At 36.8% G+C, this 23982-nt stretch overlaps 2 protein-coding genes across 3 annotated transcripts in view; one reads left to right on the top strand and one right to left on the bottom strand.

Annotated features, from left to right (window-relative positions):
• cebpz (CCAAT enhancer binding protein zeta) overlaps positions 1–13192 on the top strand; it is a 29314-nt gene extending 16122 nt beyond the window's left edge. The window contains exons 5-16 of one of the 2 annotated variants that reach the window (XM_016521863.1): positions 3726–3814; positions 3906–3959; positions 4952–5054; positions 5139–5207; positions 6702–6768; positions 6858–6964; positions 7046–7106; positions 8635–8819; positions 10555–10625; positions 11129–11210; positions 11413–11582; positions 12980–13192. In XM_016521863.1, coding sequence (XP_016377349.1) covers positions 3726–3814; positions 3906–3959; positions 4952–5054; positions 5139–5207; positions 6702–6768; positions 6858–6964; positions 7046–7106; positions 8635–8819; positions 10555–10625; positions 11129–11210; positions 11413–11558 — 1034 coding nt within the window. In that variant the 3' untranslated portion in view covers positions 11559–11582; positions 12980–13192. Of the gene's footprint in view, positions 1–3725; positions 3815–3905; positions 3960–4951; positions 5055–5138; positions 5208–6701; positions 6769–6857; positions 6965–7045; positions 7107–8634; positions 8820–10554; positions 10626–11128; positions 11211–11412; positions 12168–12979 lie in introns of those variants that run through there. The other variant, XM_016521862.1, reaches the window with a different exon arrangement.
• A 378-nt stretch (positions 13193–13570) lies between these two features.
• On the bottom strand, positions 13571–23370 carry ndufaf7 (NADH:ubiquinone oxidoreductase complex assembly factor 7). Its single transcript, XM_016521864.1, has 9 exons — positions 23214–23370; positions 21892–21972; positions 21688–21798; positions 16996–17206; positions 16838–16896; positions 16587–16700; positions 15941–16084; positions 15186–15359; positions 13571–13903 (listed from the first exon to the last, which is right to left on the bottom strand). The coding sequence occupies exons 1-9, from the start codon at positions 23361–23363 to the stop codon at positions 13700–13702; spliced, it is 1248 nt and encodes a 415-aa protein (XP_016377350.1). The 5' UTR covers positions 23364–23370; the 3' UTR covers positions 13571–13699.
• Between the last annotated feature and the right edge of the window lie 612 nt (positions 23371–23982).

Raw genomic sequence — 23982 nt, 5'->3', positions numbered from 1 at the left:
TGATATTTGTACAGATTCTGTGTCATGAACAATTCTTTGTGACTATATATTTCAAGTTGGAAAAGACGTTTAGTTCCCACTTTAAGTGAACCTTAGTTCCCAGGTTACATACAAGATCGATTAAAATGCTGATAAATTCAAGAAAAGATGAGACATAAACACATGAAAGTATGATTGAAATGTTAAAAAATAATAATAAAATAAATAAAACACATTTATTCTGTGGCACCTAAAAAAATTGGCGCCTAAAAATGTTTCTTATAGGAGCCAATGGCCTCCTTATTTTTTTGTTTGGAGCCCTGTCGCGCGCGCACGAAACTACTACGATGACACCTCAATGTTTCACACACACACACCGTTAAACATTGCAAAAAATAGGCTGGATTGAAATGTTAAAAAATAATAATAAAATAAATAAAACACATTTATTCTGTGGCACCTAAAAAAATTGGCGCCTAAAAATGTTTCTTATAGGAGCCAATGGCCTCCTTATTTTTTTGTTTGGAGCCCTGTCGCGCGCGCACGAAACTACTACGATGACACCTCAATGTTTCACACACACACACCGTTAAACATTGCAAAAATAGGCTGAAACCGCTGAAACGTGATGCCTGGAAAATGCAAGTTTCAAGATATTTGGCTCACCAAAGATAATTACAAAGAATGGCTTGCCAGAGATGAAAACTGTAACAATGTATCTTACAAGGTAACACAATGTAACCTTGCTCTCACTTGTGTCCCCACATTAACAGGGTGTCCCCACATTAACAGGGTGGCCGCAGGTTCTTAAAAAGTCTTAAAGTTTTCCTAATAAAAGACCTAAAAGTCTTAAATGTCTTGAATTCAGATTCGATGGGTCTTAAATATTTTCGGTCCCAGTTCCGCAAAAATGTCTCCAGTCTGACGGACCCAGTGACTGTTTAAAGTCATTGGACAGACAGATTTCCCCCCGCTGTAGTTACTGCTACAGTTAGCTGACCAGCCTCCTAGCTAGTTTAAAATGGGTTAATGCAAGTTTACTGAAAAATGGCTCTAGAATTTTACTTGCCCAACCGGACAAAAAGCCTGATTAAAACTTAAGTGGCAAAAAATAACCAGTGAAGCATCGAAACGCAAGAATGATTCTTCTGATTTTATTACATTCAACGTAAACAGCGATTGATAATGGACAGTGTATTTCTGGTATCAAGGTCGCGCTATTTAGGCTCTGCCTGCCTGTTTCTTTGTAAGACTTTTATGTAGAAATCAAATCAAATGAGTGTATGAAATGAGCAAAAGAGCTGAACGGGACACAAAGAAACTCACAGAAGAAACTGCTCAGGTAAAAATTCAAAATGTTAAGTTTTTTTTATTTATAACATGATGTAGTTAAGCAACATACTATGACAAGGCAAGGGAGCTAATTGCTGAATATTCTCATGATTGCAAATGTTACATTGATTTTAAACAAGTAGTTGAGTAGTCACGTAATTAGGTTACTTACATTTTAGACACAGTATTGACTGTTTTGTTCTGTTTCACCAACTAAAATAGTTCCAAACAAAGATCACAGTAGAAGTATAGCGCGATCTATACTTCTATAGATTGTTGCTATAGAGCAACACGCAGCAGTGTTTTGTTACTGAATGATTCATTTGTTATTAATTTGTATGTATGTAATTTCACAGTATTTTCACCTCCTAAATTACTACACTACTTGTCCAGTCACAATTCTATAATGGTACAATTTACGAAGACTTTTTTTTTTGTATGACATTAAAATTATTTTTAAAATAATTGTACATAAATAGGTTAAGCAACACAAATGTGATTATTTCTGAAAACGTTTTAACTGCAGGCAGACATTATGGTACAGTAGGCCTACAAATACTGTATTTTGTTGGAGATATGCGAGCAAAAAATAATAGATTACAAAAATGGATAATAGAAAGCACAAAGGCGGTAAAAAAAAAAAGCTGAAAAGGCAAGTAAAAAAAGCTTGCACTGAAAAGGCAAGTAAAAAAAAATATATATATATATATAAAATAAAGCTGTAGAAAAATATAATGAATTACAAGTCTGTAGAGAACAGTGCACTATTGCAGACTTAAATACTGAAGTTTTAATTACATTATTGTAATAGCTATAGTCAGTCGTGAACTAAAGTGGGCCGGTCAAAGGCATGAAACTCCAGGGCTGAAAATGACTCCCATGTTTTTATGAGCCATTTTCCGAAGCTTTCTCGCTTCTTAAGACGGCCACCGTCAATCACATAAGCACAGCTCTTTAAAGGCACAATATGTAATTTTTCGCCGCTAGAGGGCGCGTATTCAAAAGAAATAAAAGCGTAGTTTGATGACAGGTGACTGAGTGTGGAATCATGGGAGTTGTGGTCTTCATCCGTGCGGTCATCACCGGTTTATTAAAACGCACAACATATTAAAGCGTCTTTGGTGTTTCCATGTTTTCTACAAAACTAAACCGGAAATCGAGGGGTTATGACGTCATTGGCAGGCGACAGAGTGACACTATAGACACGGTCCGTGTCACTAGTTAAAATTGCTTATTTCTCTGGATTTAAACATTCTTTGAAACATTTGGGATAATGTAAGTACACAAGTCAGCAAAATATATAGCACTGTTCTAGTGGTTTTTGGATATTTTAATAAAAATATCTTACATATTGTGCCTTTAATTGCGCTCTAGTCTCTGGTCAAACGTGCTCAAACCACTGTAGCCTAATGTAATCTATTAACTACGCACATCATAATGTTTTGGGCAAGTAGGCTACCATATTATGACATAAAATATTTTAATAAGATTGAATTTGTATTTAACCTGATCACGTTTAATAAAAAGACATTTTAAGTGTAATTATTATTATTCAAACAATGAACAAATTATACAGCGAGCAAAGAACATTTAGGTTATCAAAGAATATCACTGAATTCAGTCTAGCGTGAATGTAAGCACTCTTAAAAAAAAATAATAATAAATAAATAAAAAAAAGCTATAATCAGTGATGTCTGCAGTGTATGATGAATTAATCTCTTATTTTTACGTCGCATGTACATCACTTTGTTGATGACAGAATTTGCCAAAGTGCACTGACCAAAACTTTTGCGTATCAGTAATGTTAATAAAAATTAATAAAATCCCCTTAAATAATAAAAATATTAAAGAAAAAATTATTGAACTAAAATCACAAAAACACAAATATATATTGGTTCGCATGAAACTCTGTCTTCACTTTTATGTTAATCTATAAGAGTTTGGGCTGTTTTATATTAGGATTTTGTCAAAAATCCCCCACTATGGCCCCGCCCTGCAACATCAAGCCCCGCCCCCAGCACCCCCCAGATAAAATGTGTTCTAAATTATGGCTATGCATTTTCCTGATCAGTCATTGCGGTCACTTCCAAGTACTTCAGTACATAGTTACCCCTGGCCATTCCTAGATTTAAATATTTACTTTTTTGACATTCCAGTGTCTGTATTTTCTTAAGGATTGAAAATTCATTGCTCTTTGAAAGAGTGTACTTGATTTCTTATGCTGTTACGTTGTCATTATATCAGTGACATAAAATGGTCTTAAAATAACAATAATGTCATACATTTATCACAATTATTTCTGGTTCAATTTATTGTCTGTGTTATTGTGACAGGCCTACTGATTTTATAAAGCTGCCTCCACATGCCACTTTTAATGAGCCTTTTTCTTTATTGCAAACTTTTCTTGTCTTCAGGTAGTTTAAATAAGGTGACATATGACCCCATGAACAGAAACCCTTTATACTGCGGGGCAGATCACACGGCCCTCTGGGAACTGCAGAAGGTACCGAGGCTGATACTGTCTTTCCATTCTTCTCATTATCACTGTGATCTGTGCTCTGACGTTGTGACCAAGTGAGTGTTATTTCTTTCAGCTGTCCTTTCATTTCCATCCCTCCGTGGCTCTTTTTGCTAAGACTTTATTGCAGGTAACAACTTTCTCTTGTTTAAATTCAGGTCAAAATGGTACTATGTAAACAAAATGTTACACACTCCTGGTCTTATTTTGAATGATTTTTCATTGCACAAAAATTTTTTTTTTTTTTATAAATCATAGTAACCTTATCCACCTCTGAAATAACTGTTTTGGTTGATGACACTTAAGCTGCAAAAGTTTTTTTTGGTAAACCAATAGTGAAATGGCTATTTAGACATTGTTTTAGGCTGCTGTTGTTAGTAATACAGTCTTTCTGAGATCTTGCCAGTTCACCTAAAAATAAACAAGTTACATTTATTCATTTAGCAGACGCTTTTATCCAAAGAGACTTACAAATGAGGACACTACGTAGAAGCAATCAAAACCAACAAAAGAGCAATAATATGGATGTGCTATAGTTGAGTTGGGCAGGTCATTCCACCAGGAGGGAACATTTAATGTAAAAGTCAGTGAAAGTGATTTTGTGCCTCTTTGGGATGGCACAATAAAGCGACATTCACTTGCAGAACGCAAGCTTCTAGAGGGCACATAAGTCTGAAGTAATGAATTTAGGTAAATGGGTGCAGAGCCAGTGGTGGTTTTGTAGGCAAACATTAATGCCTTGAATTTAATGCGAGCAGCTATTGGTAGCCAGTGCAAACTGATGAACAGAGGTGTGACGTGCGTTCTTTTCGGCTCGTTAAAGATTATTTTGCATCCGCATTCTGGAATAATTGTAGAGGTTTGATAGAACTTACTGGAAGACCTGCCAAGAGAGCATTGCAATAGTCCAGCCTGAACTCACATAAACTCGCATATAATCACATTGAACATTTGTCTTAGTGTAAACGGGGCTTAATCTTCCTACATGACTGGAAGTGAGGTTTAGACTGCATGACTTTGATGGCCAAAAGTTTAAAGTTGCTTAAAAAGCTGAAGTTTGAAGATTTCAAAGTTACTCTTAACAAAATTTAATATTATTATTATTATTCATTTGACCCACAGGGAGAGTTCATCCTGTACACAGGGGATCCGCTTCAGGACTTCACGCTTATCCGATTCTTAGATCGTTTTGTGTTTAGGAATCCAAAGCAAATGAAGGGAAAAAGTAAGCAAACTCTGCAAAATGCCACTTTGGACTCTTGTACTGGTGACTTCATTCATTTTGCTAAATGTATCCTTTGCATTCTAGAAAACACAGATGCTACAGTGATGCAACCCAAATACAGGAGGACGTTCAACAATATTCAGTCATTACCTGGTGAGTCCTGTATCATTGTGTGCTGTGCCAAAAAATTTTATTTAGCATATTCGTTTAATTATTATAGAATTCAGATTAGGGCTGCATGATAAAATCGCATGGGTGATCTAAAGCTCTGTGTATTAAATGCCGCTCCATCTGAAAGCACGTGATGGAGATCTACTTACTACTAATCACAGAACCGGCTTTACTGACAAGATGCGCATGACAATCGCATGCGATTTATCGTGCAGCCCTAATTCAGATGGTGAGCAGTTATTTACTACTATACTATACATGCACAGAGTTTACATGCAGTCCAATCAGATGAGCAGCTGCTCCATTTTAGGCATTGTCTTATGTTTTTTTTCCCCCCAATATTTTCTAATTTAATACTATTAAAATTTGTGAAATTAGTAAGCTGGCCAGTTTCAATTGTTTCATTACGCCAACAAATTTTACAAAGATTTAGGGATATCTGGAATGTGAAAGATCTAGAATTTGCAATATAGCAAAATTTGTGTATGGAAATAGCTCAAGGGTTGATTTCCTTTGCTACTGACCAAAATTAAAGTTTATAATTTTTTGTTTAAGTTTGAAATCTTGGCTAATGACAGCTGTAATGCTTCAATGGAAATTATCAAAAATTTCCAAAAAAGCTGCAAACCTTATGAGTGCTTTATTTTCCAAAGATTTAATACAAATATTTAAATTGCACAAGTTACTTTTCATAAAAACTCAACAGATTTATTCACACTTAAATATTCATCAAGAGAAAAGGTAAATAAGCTCCTTTCTAGAGATTTTTTTCCAGCTAACTAACAGAACTATGAACACTGGATATTGTTCCCAAGATAAATGTGGCATTAGTTGGCACACAAGCTGTTTTATTTAAAAAACACAGGTACATGATGCATTTCAGTAAGTTGTACTACTGTCATGTATATTATATTTTGTGCTGTAACTAGTAAAGAGGAGGAGATGACTGGTTCATGTGTGCTCTGCGTTGCCACTTATACAATGCCAAAACAAATTTTGTGAAAAAATTAACAATCTGAAAGTTGAGACTGATTTTTATCAAAAGTAAGATTATTTTGGGTGGGAGGAGCGCTACAAATAATGTTTAGTGAAATTTTGCTCGGGCATCAAATGAAAACAGCTTAGACTAACCCTTTAAATCCCAAGATCTATCTTTTAGTTCATTCAAAAATTAAAATTGCCATCCTTTACTCACCTTCACATTGTTCCAAAAACTAGACTTTTGGTTAATATATTTTTAATGATATATGAGAGATTTATGTCCTTCCATCAAAAGTCCAGGTAACCAAATCTTAAAATAACCAAAAAGGCATCCTAAAATGGGGGTAAGGGAGTGGGTTGGACATTATTGGTAGATTAATTAAATAATAACACCTTGTTTCTGTAACATTTTAGAGCCAGAACTATAACAGCCTGGTTTTATAACAGGCTATGAGGAAGAACAACAGTCAGATTTGTTTGTTTGTTTTTGTGCAGTGAACTGTGAAGAATATTTGGCCAAAGAGGAGAGTCAGATACCTGTGGATGAGGTGTTCTTCTACAGGTTAGTAGAGTCATCCATCAAATACAAATGACTGTTGTCATTCAAGAGAGGGCTAAAATAATGTAAATGTGCTGTTATGTGTCACTCAGGTACTTTAAGAAGCGAGATGCAGAGAAACGGTGGAAAAGACCAAACAGAAACGAGGACAATGAGAGTGTGGAAGACGTTGATGATGATGAATTTGAGAGGGTGCTTGGTAGGCCCTGAAATTGACACAGTTTTTCTTTATTCTTTAAAGTTTCATGTGAGAAACCTGACCAAACTTTTGTCTCCTCAGATGCTTATGAAGGAGACAGCTTTTTCACGGAGTTCAAGGATGGTGACTTGGACTTTGCAGGGTATGTCCAGTACTGTTTACACTGTTGCATCTTCATCATGTGTAGTAATGACACTGCAGGCGTGGTGGAAAGCACCATTTTCTTATGTCCTGGTTGATAAGGATCTAGTATGTAAGAAAAGAAAAAGTGGGAAAGCAGATCAAATTAAAGACCCTTTTGATACGTTCTTTCAAATGAAATTATATTTTTCAATATAATCAAACTCAAAATATATTAGAAATGGTGGACTAGATTTTGACTGTTGCAGTCAGCAGATAAAAAGAAAAACACTATAGTTATAATATTCACCGAAGCAAATGTAGTACTTATGAACTTACATGCATGTATTTAGAATGAATTCAAGCAGCATAGTAAATGTCAAGACTGAGAGCTTTTACTGTTTTACTGTATACTACACTGTATTTTAGATTTTTTTAGATGGTCCTTTTTAACAGGTAACAAATAACAGATAACTACTCCTGCACGTGATGTGAGAAAAAGATATCCGTCTACGAATTAAAAAATGTTTAATTATTTTTTTCCGTCATTTTAGTTTGAACAAATGTTGTATTATTTCATCCCCTATTAAATGAGAAACAAATGAATAAAACATGGCTACGATTTAGCTAAAACAAAGAAACCAAAAAGAAGGGACGGTTATGGATTAATAACGTTCTCAAGTCCACACACAGTGTAAATTAGAGATTCATTGTGCAGTGTTGTCAACTTCAAGAAGCGTTCTTTACAATTTAAGTAAAACCTTTGTTTTTCATGCAGCCACATATAAATGCAGGACTGAATCCGCTAAATTATTGTTTCATTAGTCACTAAAAATGTTTTGACATCATTGACAGTGATAACCATAGCAATGAAAATCAGTGTTGGCTGAATGTGTTTGTTAAATTATGACTAACATTTTCTTAGTAGTTTCGTTTTTTAAATTTATTTGTTCCAGTGATTTAAAGGGGTCATATGATGCGATTTCAAGTTTTCCTTTCTCTTTAGAGTGTTACAAGCTCTTGGTGCATAAAGAAGATTTGTAAAGAATCAGAGCGGACTGCGCTTGTCAAAGGAGGGGGCTTTGTAGAAAACGAAGTGTTTGAGAGAGGCGGGGCATAGAGGACCTACAATAATGTACAGTATTTGAAAAATAATGTGTTTTTTGAACATTAAAGCATGTCAACATATTCTGTTACACCAAATACACAAAATAATGATCTTTAAAATAGCATCATATGACCCCTTTAACAAAAAAAAAAAAGTGTTCTCACTTTTTGAAGAAACGATTGAATAAAAAGTGATCAGTTAATTCACGGACATTATATTTTTCGACATGTCATGCAGGGCTCTTTAAAAGGGAATGGATGTGCCAAAAAAAGGACATAATGAATAAACATGCGCGTGATCTGTTGAAATGCATTTTACAAATTATTAAATGTTTTATTTGTGACATTAATGTGGTCACATATTGATGAGTGACGAGTTTCACATGTGACTGGGTTGTATTTACCACCACATATAAATGGTGGCCAAACTATTTTTGTTGCAGCAATGTGATGCCCAAATCCAAGAAAGGTCGAGATAAAGACGGAGAAGATTCTGACGATGACGATGAAGATGATCTTGATGATGAGGAGGTCTCTTTGGGCAGCATGGATGAAGACTTTGAAGATGAACTTGAGGATGAAGGTGGAGAGTTTATGGACATGGAAGAAAAAGATGATGATGATGCAGGTGTGTCAAATCTTTCATTATCAAAGTTAAAAATAAGTATGTCTTCGTAATGTCAAAGATAATGCAAAATGAGAAATGGAAAATATCTAAAGCCTGGGACACACCAAGCTGACTTCAAAGAACTAGCAGCGACAAAAGCCGACGGTGTTGTCGCCTCACATCAGCAGCATCTGGATCAAAAAGCTGCACTTGAACACACTGCTCCGACTACAACTGACTGCAAACTAACACGTTCTGTGCCTGCGTGAGAGGAATTAACTGTCTATATCAGCAGCTGTCAATAGTAAATATTCGTCATTCAAAAGGACAAACCGAATCAAAGTTATACGAGATATACGAAACGTAAACAAAGCAGTGCTTGCTTACCATTTTGAATATCAGTTATGTTGATAATTTTCTTCATTTTAATTGGCTCATGTTGTTATGCAAACATTTGCATATTGGAATGCTTGTGTAAGATCACGTAACATTAAAACAGCCTTCTCTCTGTGCCGCCTGCATTTACTTGCTAGTTTTCGTCACTTTTGCTTTAATTCTCGAGGTCGGACTCGTTCGCTAAACTGAACATCCAATCAGAGTTCTCACTTGCGCCGATTACAATAATCTATGAACTATGATCATGAACGCATGAATTAACGTTTCTGCATTTGACATTGAGAGCTTAGGTTGTAATTTAGATATATTTTTGAGATGGAAAAATGCAGTTTTACAAATGTTAGAAACGTGGCTTTCAAAGGAAAGATTGCTTTCAAATAGCACACCTAGTTTCCTAACATGATGAAGAATTGACAGAGCAGCCATCAAGTGTTAGACAGTGTTCTAGGTTATTACATGAGGATGTTTTAGGTCCGATAATTAGCCGTTTTTCATTTTTCAGAATTTAGCAGTAAGAAATTACTCGTCGTCCAGTTTTTTTTATCGACTATGCATTCCGTTAGTTTTTCAAATTGGTATGTTTCGCCGGGCCGCGAACAAATATAGAGCTGAGTATCATAAGCATAACAGTGAAAGCTTAACACCATGTTTCCTGATGATATCTCCCAAGGGTAACATGTAAAGCGTGAAAAGTAACGGCCCTAGTACTGAGCCTTGAGCAATACTGCACTTGTGATCGATATGATACTACTTCATTCACTGCTACGAATTGATGGCGGTCAGATAATTACAAAGGTTTTATAAAAAATAATATATTGCATGAGTAAATAATAGTCAGAATTAGTTTTCATTTATACCTAAAAGTTTAAGCTGCAATAGTTTTAAAGTTGTTTCACTTTTGATGCATTATGATGAGTGTTTTTCATAGCATTTACAATTGAAGCTTTTCTTTTGATAAAATGTTTTGTTCATACAGCAACCTTTGTTTAAATTACAACAAAGATGAAACCATTTTTTATTATATCCATGTAGTATGGTAACTGTGTTATAAGCAGAATAAATGGCTCTGGAACAAAGTATTGAATTATAGCACTTTGTCAGTTCCGATTAATTAGCTGGTTCAGGTGTTTGTTTAGTGTTGGAGCCGAACTCTACAGGATGGTAGCACTCCAGGAGCAGGTTTGGCTACCCCTAAAAATTTACTTTGGATTTTTTTGTTTTTTTCCTCGTCCATTTTTTTATTTATTCAGTGTTTTTGTAAGATTCACCCCTACATTTTCCCAATCAGCGGAATCAACTCAGTTTCCTGTGTGTGTGTGTGTGTGTGTGTGTGTGTGCGTGTGTGTGCATCATCCAAAAGGTGCTCAACCTGCAAAGAAGAAAAAGAAAGGAAAAATGGAGGACCAGTCAGTGTTTGCATCAGCTGAAGAGGTAGATTTATTATGGGCTGAATGAAACAATGTTACACTTCACAACATATTTTACATTTTTTAAAGACTAGTATTTTATAAATACTAAACTGTTGCAACAGAAAACAGACAAATACACAGTGTTACTTTCATGTTTTGTATCACTCTGATTTCACCCTCTTTTCATGTCAGTGAAAGTTACAATGGCTAATTAGTACCACTTTGCAAAAATGGCCTTGGTGTAATTCACTACTAGACAGTCACTTTACAGTCTCCAGTTAAAGCAGGGTGACTCCACCCACAGTTATGATGGAAGTGCTTAGCCAGTTATTCCTACACCAAAAACGTGCCATATTATATATGCAATGAGCAAATTTATAGACAAAATGTGCATTTGTAAATAATTCTTAGTAAATTAGACACATTTGCACGTACATCACCTCAGAAGAGAGGAGATTTTAAGCAGCTTTAACAAAAATGCCGCTGAATGAAAAGAAAATGTCTTTCTATTGTCTTTTTAAACAGTTTGGCTGTTTGCTGGAAGAAAACACGAGCTTGAAGTTTGACAACAGTGATATGAATGCAATGGCCAATACAGACAAAGCTGGTGAGTGCTGAAAATAGATTTGTTTTCCAAAAGAAAAATTAGTTCATACACATCAAATAAAGAGTAATATGTTTTATCATTCCAAATTGTTTAGTAGCCTCTTAAAACGTTTCTGTGAGTGAAATCTGTTGGAAGAAACTTTAGATTTGCTGCTTTTGTGGAGTGAAATCTTACCTCCATTCTCCTGTGTTTCTTCAATCAGATGTTAAGCAGCTGAAGTGGGAAGTTAAACGGAATGACTGGATTCATGGTAGAGATGTCAAAACTCTGCGACGGAAAAAGGCCATGTTCAACAAGAGAAAGTTCGGAAAGGCCAAAAACCTGAAGAGTGTCAAAAGGAAGAAGTGATGACCAGAAACTAGAATAATAACTATATCTTTCTCCCTCTTGGTGGACCAGACCTCCTGATCTGCTTCACTTGTGCCTTAGATTCCTGTATACGTGACGGGGGGGGGATGCTATGGAATGTTTCTAAAATATACTAGTTGTAAAGTGGTTTAGTCAGTATTGGCTGTTTCAGGCGTTTGCAGTGTTGTATTAAATCCAGGGTTCATCCATAGTTTAGAAAATGCTTTATTTTATCTGTTATGCTTCAGTGTTTTAAAATGTTAATATCTTGTGTACTATCTAATGTTTTCCTGTGTTTTTTTTTTTTTGTTGGTCGTCACATACAGAATTGTTCAATTCAGTGGGCATCAGTAAACCTATAGAGCACAATATTCTTCCACCAGTTCTTGTGTGAACCTACAGCGTTCATTTTCCAAGCATATGAAATATGTCAGCATATTTTTTTTTCCATTGCATCACAATATTTTAAAAAGCAGATAAATATAAAGTACAAAACTGAGCAGAAGCTCTGTTTGCTTGTAATCTGATTGACCAAAACACATCTTTATACCAGCTGTAAACGGCCCTGGAAATAACACAAAAAATAATGAAATAAAGAATCTTCCCAAACTCCCTTTCTTTAACAAAACTGGAGATGAATGAAATAAGACTACTACAGTTTCCACAGTTTACAATCATCAAGAAATAACCTGAAACAACATGTTCCTCATTGGACAATGTCTCGTAGCCCATCACTAACCGATAAATTTGGCTTGATGGTTATTTGGAGAGAAATAAACCCCTTAACATTACTAACAAAGCCAAAAATATTGGGTTTAGGCAATCTTGGCTTGATTATCGGCTTGTTTCAAGTCAAGTCAAGACACCACTTAGACATCCAGCCATTGAGTGACGACAGTCTGCTGTGGATCTCATCGCTACGGTAAGCAGGGAGGGGACCAGAGCATATTACAGTGTCTGACATTGTTTGATGAACTTGTGAAAAAAAATAAATAAAAAAAATTTTTTTTAAACGGAGCGATAGAAAAAAAAAAAGCAATAGGCACGAATGGAAACGCTAATGACAAGCTAACGAATGCTAACGCGCTGAAGATGCGCTGCACTTGTGGTTTTAGAATAAAAGCGAACGATCAAATTAATCAGATTAGGCTGATAGATAATATCAGAAATATGGTGGGAATTAAGTTATATTTATCACTTTAAACAACAGAGAGTAATAGAGATTTTACAGAAAAACAAAGCTACACGAAGCTACAATCACAAACCAGCAGCACTGCAAACAGGAAGCAGGAATAACACTGTCCAACAGCAGTGACACACATTTCACAATGTGTGTCCAATGACCTGTCTGTTATATTATCATCCCCCTAACAGCAAATAGGATTTCTCCCTCCCTTTACTGCTAAAACAGCTTAGACACTTTTGGGAAGGCCTACAACTAGATGTTGGGACATGGATGCAGTACTGATCAAACCAAGTCAGACACAGCACAGAAAAAGACAATACTAAGAGTATTCAATAAGCTCTGCTCACTCTCGTCACATCTTTCCTATTTCTTGCCTTTGCCTCCCTTTTTTGGCTTGTAAAAGAGTTAACATTAACTGCTTCAAATATCAGACCATATCTAGACCTCAGAGAGGTCTAATACTGTGATTCTCAACTCTGGTCCTGGGAACCCACCGCTTTGCACATTTTATATGACTGTCTTATTTAACACACCTGATTCAGAGCATCAGCTCCATGAACAGAGTATTGTGTGTCAGATAAGGGAAACGCAAAAATGCAAAGTGGTGGGTTCCCAGGACTAGAGCTGAGAACCACTGTATCAGACCGGTCTCGGAGAAAACGCTCCTAACACAATTAAAATACAAGGCGAAAAACAGTGGGTTTCAATAAGGAAAGTAAAACTACATGTCAACTACCTTTATGCAATTCGTGCAGAAATAAATCATGCTTTTTTTTGTATTTATTATTGAAAAAAAGAGGGTGGAGACCACCAAACAATAAAATATATATAAAATATATATTTCACCCAAGCCGGACAATCAGCACAGTCCAATGCACATCTGTAGCACAAGATTACATCTGGTTGTCTAGTTAAACATGTGGATGCTACTACATTATGTCCATTTACTGTCTTTTCATTGCATGTCCAGCTCAGCAAAGCCAGCCACTGGCAATGGTGCTGTGTTCTTCTGCATTCCTCTATACTGAGCCAGCCGACCTCGATTAAGCAGAGAGAAGAACTGAAACCTGTGTCCCATTTTCTCAGGGTTAATCAGCATGTCATAGCTGTGGATGAGCTGCGCTCTGGTGGAGGGGTCATGACAGTTCCTCAAGAGGACCTAAAGCGGAGCACGACAAAGCAAATGTCGAGTTAAAACAACAACTTTGCCAAAGCAAAGGGTTAAACCCCAAGTATTTCAGGGAGATACGTATAGGGTCAGCTGATACAACACTCACGGGTTTTTATTTTTTAGGTTTTGGGAAGCTTTTTAGCTCACTTCTGGGTACAAATGTGTCCCTAAAATATTGTTAAGTAGGTACATACACATACAAACAACAGTTTTATTTCAAATATATAGGCCCAGTTTCACAGACAGGGCTTAGACTAAACCAGGATTAGGCCATAGTTCAATTAGGACATTTAAGTAATTTTTATTAACATGCTTTAGAAAAAAAATTACTGGTGTGCATCTTGAGACAAAACAAAGGCACTGATATATTTTAAGATCAGTCAGTGCAAGTTTCTTTCAGTTAAAACAGCTCAGACTTACACTTTAGTCTGGGACTAGGCTTAAGCCTTGTTTGTGAAACCGGGGGATAAAGTATTTATCCTTAACATGATTAGGTGTGTGTAAACTTGGCTTAAAAACCAAGCACATAGTCTTAATAGTGTTAAAAATTTACTAATTGGGGCCCAGGTCAGGAATGTAATAGTACAGAGACTGCATGTGCTTTCTGAACTAACAAATACAAAAACTCTAGAAATCTCACTCTAGAACAATTTGATGGATGTCAAACAAAAACAAAAAAAGTACTACAGATAAACACTTAATACAGCTTGGGTTGTTAATCCCTTTCTACTAAATCACTTACATTATAACAATATAATGACTGTTTGCACTGTTGGTTATGAAAGGATACGCGACACACAGATAACTCAATGAGCACTGAATAATAACTCAGTTTTGAGAGGTACTGATTGGATTATTAAATTGCTTTCATGAGCAGGCATTTTTATGTTTGGCTACAATGCTCAACGCTGCAAAAACACACTGTAAATAGAAAACATTGCTCAGATCACAAGGCTTGACTAGATCTTCATCAAAGTTGGTCAACATCAGCCCAAGATGCTGAAGATGCTAAATTATGAACACATTTATTTATATCTTGGACAGTTTTGCCATGGCGGGGCAATAAACTTGTTTTCAATTTTTCTTTTTTTCATATTCATTTTTTAAAGGATTCTTTGATGAATACAAAGTTCAAAAGAACAGCATTTAAAAAATGACTTTAAAACCAATAGTTATTTAAAATGTTTTCCACTGGCCTTTAACTCAAAACTTTTGGAAACTCCGAATGCTTTTGGAGGGAGCACACAGACATTAGTGTTGTCATTCTCACCTGCAAGCGTGAGTCAATGCCCATGTTCTTCAGGAAGGATCTTTGTGTGATGGGTCCCAAGCAGGTCACCTCATTTCCTGTCATTTTTCTCAGGTAACTGATGTCAACATCTGCTGTCAAGTCTGCCATGCCAGGTGCCTCCAAAACATTGTGGAGTTGATGGCCTTTAAAGCCCTGCCACAGAAATTAACTTTTTAACAACAAAATTCGGTGACTGCCTGACCCAAATTTCAGAAAACAGATCAGTCTCGTGTGGAATCAGTGGATGGGTTTTGGGCCAACATTTGTAAAATGAATGTAAATCTACAGTACAACTCAATCAATGGAACTGAACTTTATGGGGAGTACATTCCTTTTTATATTGTACATTTTTAAGTTCACCTGAGTGATTCTGAACACTTAAGTAGTAAAACATGACTTCCTGTTTCACTGGAACAAGATTGGGTATGTGAGCACTTACTGAGAATTTAACATTTTAAATGACTTTTTATATATAAATATTCATAAGTATTTGCTGATATTGCTGAATGAGATCAAAAAGAGAGCCGTAAAATAATCCAATCGTTCCTTCACTAATGTGAATGAGACTCGGCTGTTCTTTTCTTCATTTTTCATCAAATAGCATGCTGGTATACTGTTACCAACAGGAAGTGGGGAAAAAACAAGAATAGTCATAGGAAATAAAACAGATATTTTATTAACAAATCTGTTGAGGACGGAATAAGCATTAGAAAGATGACTATTATGGCACTTACTCTGAAAGTATCGGTTTTTGTTCCATCATGTCCATAGTCTACAATCAAGGCTGCACCTCCGTCCTCTGCAATCCGATTGGCCAGTTTCTGAACAATAACTCCACCTTCTGGACATACTTCCACATGCTGTCTGTTTTCATCTTTCTAAAAAGAATCATTTACAGGGTTCAGTCAGTGAAAAACAAGGACGCCCAAGATGATGAAACAGAGAAATCTTTTTAAAACGGTTCAAAACACAACAAAATTATCTGATATTTTTTTTAATCGTGAGCATCTATAGGGGTCATCCCTCTTTTGATATTTAATATTTGATGGGTTTTTTGACATAGTTACACACCGCTCCAGGGAGTCAGAAATTGACTGGCAGGCATCACCCTCTTTAGCCAGCAAATGCTGTAACTACACCATCACGATACGTTAACTGTTGTTAAAGTGTTGTGTGAATGTACATATTTGATATTTATTTATTATATTATTTTATATATTTTATATATATATTTCCGTTTAACCTTACTATTTTGGAAAGCATTGCTGTTATTTTTAAATGTACTATAGAATAAAAATGGTAAAATTAACATTGCATTTCTTCCCATCAGCTGCCTGTGATCAGCCACATGACAATGTTAACAAAAGAGGAGGAACTCACCTGTATAAGAATGCTGGAGGCCAATGTAGGACTGTGAGAAACCACAAATCTCAGTTTTCCTGGACTTTCAGGATCAATGTCAACCATCACCTCCCGCCAGCCTTTCTCTGTTCTCTAAAAGAAAAAGAAAAAGTCATTTTGGCCTGTAAGGTAATACTAATGCTCATGTTTGAAAAATTGTTATTTAAAATTAATTTATCCTAAGATTTTTTATATTTCATGTGAATACTGAAGTTAATAGTCCGATGTACCTGAAACTTGTGAATGGGTATAGCGTCAAAAAACTCATGGGCAAGGAAGACACTAAAACCTGGCAAAGGAAAGCAGACTTTAGCTACAACAAACTAAAAGCTTCATTTCCCATCAACTAGAGTTTGTGCGATTACATGACAGTTTGACGCATCCTTACCTCTTGGGATGTCCTCAATCCTGCGGTACCAGGATATAGGCAGGCCTGTACGTGTGGTGCCACTGCGGTAAACAGGCTGATCACCATCATTGGGCTGTGTATTATCTCCAGTTAGACATTCAGCCTGAAATTGGCTCAACTTTGGGCTGACCTCCACAAGATGAACAGAGATATCCGTCTCACCCAGGACAGTTTTCAACTGACTGAAGACCTGTTACATATGAACACACGTTTATATAAAAATTCAAAGTATCCCCACACTTGTGTACATTGTGTACATCCCCACACAAGTACATAATGCATTCCTTTTGATACTCTATATTGTATTCAGTGTTGTTTGCATGTAGTATTTCTGAGAACAGCGGCACAACAACCAAATTTTGGGGGATATGCAATATATTATACAGCACCCTTCGCTGATTGTCACCTTTGGTACATATAAGCAAAACCTTGCAGTGAAGAAAAGTCTTTGCAGTTTATATGCCAACAGCCATATCACCCTGCAGCCCAAGACTGGTTACCCACTGAAGCTAAGCAGGGCTGAGCCTGGTCAGTACCTGGATGGGAGATCTCCTGGGAAAACTAGGTTGCTGCTGGAAGAGGTGTTAGTGAGGCCAGCAGGGGGTGCTCACCCTGTGGTCTGTGTGGGTCCCAATGCCCCAGTATAGTCACGGGGACACTATACTGTAAAAAAGCACCGTCTTTCGGATGAGACGTTAAACCGAGGTCCTGACTCTCTGTGGTCATTAAAAATCCCAGGATGTCCTTCGAAAAAGAGTAGGGGTGTAACCCCGGCATCCTGGCCAAATTCGCCCATTGGCCTCTGACCATCATGGCCTCCTAACCATCCCCATATCTGCTGATTGGCTTCATCACTCTGTCTCCTCTCCACCAATAAGCTGGTGCGTGGTGGGCGTTCTGGCGCAATATGGCTGCCGTGGCATCATCCAGGTAGATGCTGCACACTGGTGGTGGTTGAGGAGATTCCCCCCTTCTATGTAAAGGGCTTTGAGTGCCCAGAAAAGCGCTATATAAATGTAAGGAATTATAATTATTATATCCTCACAAGGCAAAATGTCATGATTTAAACAATTAATTTATCTGTTCAGGGGGTATTCCAGAAAGCAGGTTATGTGACATACCCACGTATGTTTTAAGGTAAGTAAGTGGATAAACTCAGCTTTTGGTTCCAAAAACAGAGGGAACATTCAGTGTATGTAAGTAGCCATAGCAACTTGTTCTCTGAACATAACCTGCTCCGGAGTAGGCTATGTTTCAGGGTTAGTTCACTTCAGCGAGACTTTAGTGGGCATGACAGATTGCGCACAATATTATATATTATTACAACATAGTTATGTAATATAGTATGTTAATTATAAAGCACTAATATGGTTACTATATTTATTTTTATTGGCATATATAATAGTTATCTGTATAAATAATAAAACACTATTATGACAAGTAATGTTTAATTTATTATATATATATATATATATATATATTTAATTTTACAGTATCTCACATATCATGGATCGCCATTTTCTATAATGTATTTGTCGATTCGTTGCTCTGTTAAGAATGTCTTGCGAGTAAACCAGGAACATACTCTCGGTTGAATGAACTTACTCCTGGATGCATTTTTGGAACCAACATAGATAGAATAAGCAAGGTTTGAGTTAATCAACCAAGAGTTCAGGGTTTAGTAGATGGTAAATTAAACTTGCTTTCTGGAATACACCCCAGACCAGATGCAAATGTATTAATCGTATTTTATCCTGATTTAAATTACAACGTTTTATTAGCATTAAAAAACAAAGTGATCTGTGATATAAGGGATGGATAATTTCTTAGCTTCAGATACAATCTCCCTAAATTAAATGTAAGTGTGTCACCCTTCAGCTTAACACATTTCATGCACTTCTTTTATCAGGTTTTTCAAAAACACAAAATAGTGTGGCTAGGATCCCGAGTGCGTGTCAGTGTCGCCCTGGAAACACCGCTCTACAACTAATCAGCCGCTCTGAGCACACGCTGATCGAACACAGCTGAGTTTCATTAAGACGAGGAGATATAAACAGAAGCAGAGAAAGAAAGGAAGGAGCAAGCTCTCCACTTTACCCGCTTATGGTGTTTATTGAGACTTCAATAAAACCACCCTCTGGGGTTTTTCTGTTGACTTCAACTACATCTGTGTCCATGTTCTCATTCATCCTGCAACAGTGGTGGAGAATGCAGGCAAAAAAGTGTATTGATATAAAAGACCCACGCTAATAACATCTGTTGTTTTTCTTCGCAGAATCCGCTCTCTCTCTCACTTGACATGGAAGAAGTCATCAGATTGAGATTACGATCCACCAGCAGCAGTTCAAGGAGCAACTCACCACCAGACAGGAATGTACGGAGTAGGTAGTGGAGCAGATGAGGCGAGGGGCAGTAGGATGAACCTCTCTCCCAGATCCCCGCTTTCAGCTACTCACCAAGCTCACCAAACAGGATGATATCGAGGCATACCTCCACACATTTGAGGTGAAAGAGAGGGCTAGGAGAGGGAGGAGTGGGCCCGCATTATTGCATCCTAGAGCTGTCAAAATGGCTGAAAAACTCAATTCTAATTTTGTACTTAAATATTATCAAAATTCGAATTATATTTGAATTTAAAATGCATAATTTCAGTTAGGATGAAGAAAAGCTTTTGGCTTCTCTTCTGAGGCCACAAGAGGGCGCATCATTCAAAGCATAAGATAACATGACTATCTGCGAAAAAAAGTGCATAATGTTTAAAATAATGTTTATAAACCAATTATAATTAAGTTGCTTAAACAACTATAAACAAAACAGCATCATGTTTGTATGCATAGTTTAATACAAAGGGCGGAAAGCCAATCACACAGAGTACATTTTTCATTTAAAAACATGAGATGCAGTGGGATGGGGAAAAAAACCCGCCATAAAGTCTCGATATATGTTTTTTTTCAAAGTTAAACTTGCATTAATTTTACATGACTTACTAATCATGCGGCTCCTTTGTGCGAAACGTGAGTGCAACGGTAATAGATGTCCCTCTAGAAAATGTGTGAAATATGTGTTCTGTGTGAACAGCTTGGTTTCAGTTTTGATGTAAACAAGACCTTCTCTGCATTGATGTTCTCTTTTTCCGCAATATTTTGAATGAACAACGCAGCAGCGCCGCATCTAGTGGCTTCAACTGGATAGGCAAACAAAAACATTATAATGCAATGACACTTACATCGTCATCGCATCTCATGCGCCACTGATAAGGCTGCCTCCTTAACGCACAACTAAAATTCGAATGCAACGTTTTTGCTTCGTTAATCCGGCTCGCTCACCTCAGGATCTTAACTTGCGATCCTACTGCTACCCAAGTCGCTGAGAGAATGGTTATTGACCGCCTGCCTCCCTGGCTGACCTTATTGAAGCAGTGGAGCTGTCAGAAGCAGCATGTGCTTGTGATGCTGGAGAGAGAGTGGCAACAATTCCCTGGAGCAAGGCAACGAACCGGCGACTGCTGGAGGGCACCTCTCAACCAGTAAGCAGGTCGGCAGCCCCTGTACCACAGGATGAGCCCATGCCCACTGAACCTCGTCCCCAGGGGCAAGGGAATGGACAGCAGGCTGTATCATACATCACGCTGTACTAAGAAAGGCACCTGAGCAGTCAGTGCAGGTCGAAGGAAAGCTGGTAAAAGCTAGGGCTGGGACAATAAATCGATGCATCGCGATTCTTGGATCGATTCTGAGATTATCTGAATGCATTGCGAATCTCTCTGGAATCGATTCTGATCTTAGTTTTAACAGTAGATGGCGCTCTAGGCTAGTTTTTAACCTCACACTCGAATGCTCACGAAGAAGAGCCCTTGTGCATTCAGCTGAGTCATGTTAGTGGTTAAATGTACTTGCACCTTGGCTTTTATGATGTGAGATTAATGTAAACACAGCCCACTATGAACACCCTTGTAATTCACTTCAACCTTTTCAAACTGTATAAATGAAGAAAACAAATGCAAAGAACACACAAATAACTATTTATTCAACGATTCTTCTCCCAGAGTTAACGTTTTCTGCCATTTTGGAGAGTACCAGCGTTGGTACTCAGCGTTGTTTACGTTCAGGAGAAAACGCGCGCATGCTAAACGTATACACCCCGCTGATTATGTTGATTTCACATGCGACGTGGTACTCTCCAAAATGATGGAAGACGGTAATTGTTGAATAAATTATGTTTTTAGTTTTTTTTTCTTTGCGCACAAAAAGTATTCTCGTAGCTTCACTAATTTGAAGTTGAGCCACTGATGTCACATGGATGCCCTTGTTAGGTTTCTGGGACTGGGAACATTGCAGTTGTGTTGCTGTCTATGGGAGGGTCAGAGAGCTTAGTTTGTGTTCCGAAGATGAACGAAGGTCTTACATGAGGGTGAGTAATTAATGACAGAATTTTCATTTTGGGGTGAACTATCCCTTTAAGCATCATTGTGACACACAATTTCACTTTAAATAAAAGTGAGTGAAAATAAAATGAAAGACCAAGATGATAGATTTTTCCACAGCCTGTTTTGCTCATATTTACCAAAGGGGGCCAATATTAGTACATTTTATATCACCTTCCTCTACCAGACAATTACAGTCTAACAGGCGATGGGGTGTTTAAACCAAAAATATTCATTGGAGTATTTACCCTCAGGATGTCACTGGCCAATGAGCCTCTACCTGGTCCGAGCTCCACTAACTGGAACGTGTTGGATTTCCCAGCCGCCATCCACTCACTGACACACCAGACACCCAACAGCTGTGGAAGACCATATATAACTGTCACAAAATAAGAAAATATTTTTATATGGTTGTAGGTATCAGTCATCATTTTATTCAAAACCATGCTTACCTCTCCGAAAATTTGACTGATCTCTGGTGACGTAATAAAATCACCACCTGCTCCAAGCATGTCATTTTTCACATAATATCCCTAAAACGGCAAACAACAGACTTTTGGTCTTTGGTGGAAGAGCGCTTGCTATTATAACTACCTCTTATAATGTCTACAAGTGGGTGGGTGGATGGGTATGTGTTTGCATGAATGCATAGACATTCATATAATCCATATGAAATAAAAGGCAAAAGGGTGCAAAAAACTTTGCATACAGAATGACCAGCTTCTAAAAATTGCATGCATTAGGAGATTTTTTTATTTTTCCATCTCACCATGCTCATATTGTTTTTACCACATATTGTTTATTACAGGGCTATTTTAACGTTATCTGAGCTACAGATAAAATATTGTTTTATTTGATCACCTGTTACTAAGCTACGAAATGATGTAATACTGTAATTCTTAAAGTCATTTGGTCAACAAAATATGTCATATGCAGAGAGTGGGAAAATGCTGCAAAGAAAAGGTTGTGTGAAAAGCCCTTATGGAGATGGTTTGAGCGTGTTTATGCAAATAACCAACCTCGGGTATGTGGCTGCTCATTTAGAATAATCCAAATTTTCATTTTTGAGGTGAACTATTCCTTTAAGAACATATTCATGTGCATATACTTGTGCTGCGAATTAGGCGGCATTTTTTGTGAGAAGTTCTCCCATGCATATCCATAATCTATGTGAATGAGAACCACTGTTCCCCATGTGACTTTATTCAATTTCTGTTGTAAGCTATAACTTACCTAAAAACTACTGTTCGTAGACCTTACTGGAAAACTTAGAGCACTGCTTATTTCATTTGTATCTTTGTTCTGTTGCATTTATTCGTCCTTTTTGTTTGTGATTAGTGTCTTTGCTCTTATTGTATTACTGAGTTTATTTGCCTTCAATAATTGTTTTGAGGAACCTTTATTTACATTAGTTATCCTAGTATTAGTTTTTGCTGAATTATCAAAATTGGTAATTGTGAAATTTCACTCATATTTAAAATTACTCATTTGTGAAAGTTGATCATATTACCCATCAATTGTGTGACATAATTGTGATTTAAATATTGACCAGAATTATTATGATTTTTGCCATAATCGAGTAGCCCAACTGAAAAAATTACATTCATCCACAGAAAAAAAAAAGATCTTTTAATAACCAATATTTAGTCATTTAAATAAGGATTGTGATTCATGCGAAAAGCTATATTTTTACCCAGCGCTAATTGTAAGGACACAAACAGTTTAACAGTTCTATAATATACAGTACAAAAAGTAAATGTGACATGATACATACCGCCACTGGATTGGTGAGTGCCTCCCTCATGTACTCAGCGACTGAAATTGGACCCGTGGCAGTAATTTTGGAGATAAGATGTTTATGGATGGATGAGTTTGACTCCAGTCTCTGGATGGAAGAGTTTGAGCAGGATCTGTTTTGCCACATGGTCCACCGCACTACAACAGACACCACTGCATCATTACTCATTTACATATCTGCCTGTACTGTATCTACGTTTGTGAGCTGGTGTTTCCTAGAAGGCTGAGTGACTGTGGGGTTGTTCGCCAAATTCAATTTTGGTTTAGTTTTCCTCATACCCTGTTGTAAGCTTTCAGAACACCTGGAAAATATGCCAAAAGTTGTATGTAATCATTCTGTGATACTTTTGCATTTTCTTTTAAAGCCTGAAGCTGGTCACTATTTGCAGCAATTATATAGATAAGTAGGCCTACAAGTGTGACATTTAAAAAAAAAAAAAATTTCATTTTGTGGTTATTAAAACAACATCATTAAACAACATCAGGGCGATAATAATGACTAAATTTTCACTTTTAGGTGAACTTAACAAATGTGTCACAAGGCACCCTTACGGAACAAAACTATATGGGAATATACTGCAAAATACAGTATAATTGATATAATTACATAATACATTTCCATATATTTGAAACTAGAGCATATATTTTTCAATATACAGCAATATATGCATTGACAAATATACATACAAATATATTTAGAAATGAAGACAAAGAGAAATCTAATATTTATAATATTTGAGTCTTTA

The sequence above is a fragment of the Sinocyclocheilus rhinocerous genome, unplaced genomic scaffold (assembly GCF_001515625.1).
Source record: "Sinocyclocheilus rhinocerous isolate Xijiao unplaced genomic scaffold, SAMN03320098_v1.1 scaffold270, whole genome shotgun sequence".
NCBI classification, from domain to species: Eukaryota; Metazoa; Chordata; class Actinopteri; order Cypriniformes; family Cyprinidae; genus Sinocyclocheilus; species Sinocyclocheilus rhinocerous.
Note: the sequence above shows the minus strand (reverse complement) of the source record. Positions and strands in the feature narration are given on the sequence as shown.

Excerpts from the sequence above, each read along its gene's own strand:
- ndufaf7 (XM_016521864.1), bottom strand. The coding sequence starts at position 23,363 with ATGTGGCAAAACAGATCCTGCTCAAACTCTTCCATCCAGAGACTGGAG. Across the intron at positions 17,207-21,687 it reads TGGCCAGTGACATCCTGAGG|GTCTTCAGTCAGTTGAAAAC; the intron begins GTAAATACTCCA and ends CATATGTAACAG. Across the intron at positions 16,701-16,837 it reads TACCCATTCACAAGTTTCAG|AGAACAGAGAAAGGCTGGCG; the intron begins GTACATCGGACT and ends TTTTTCTTTTAG.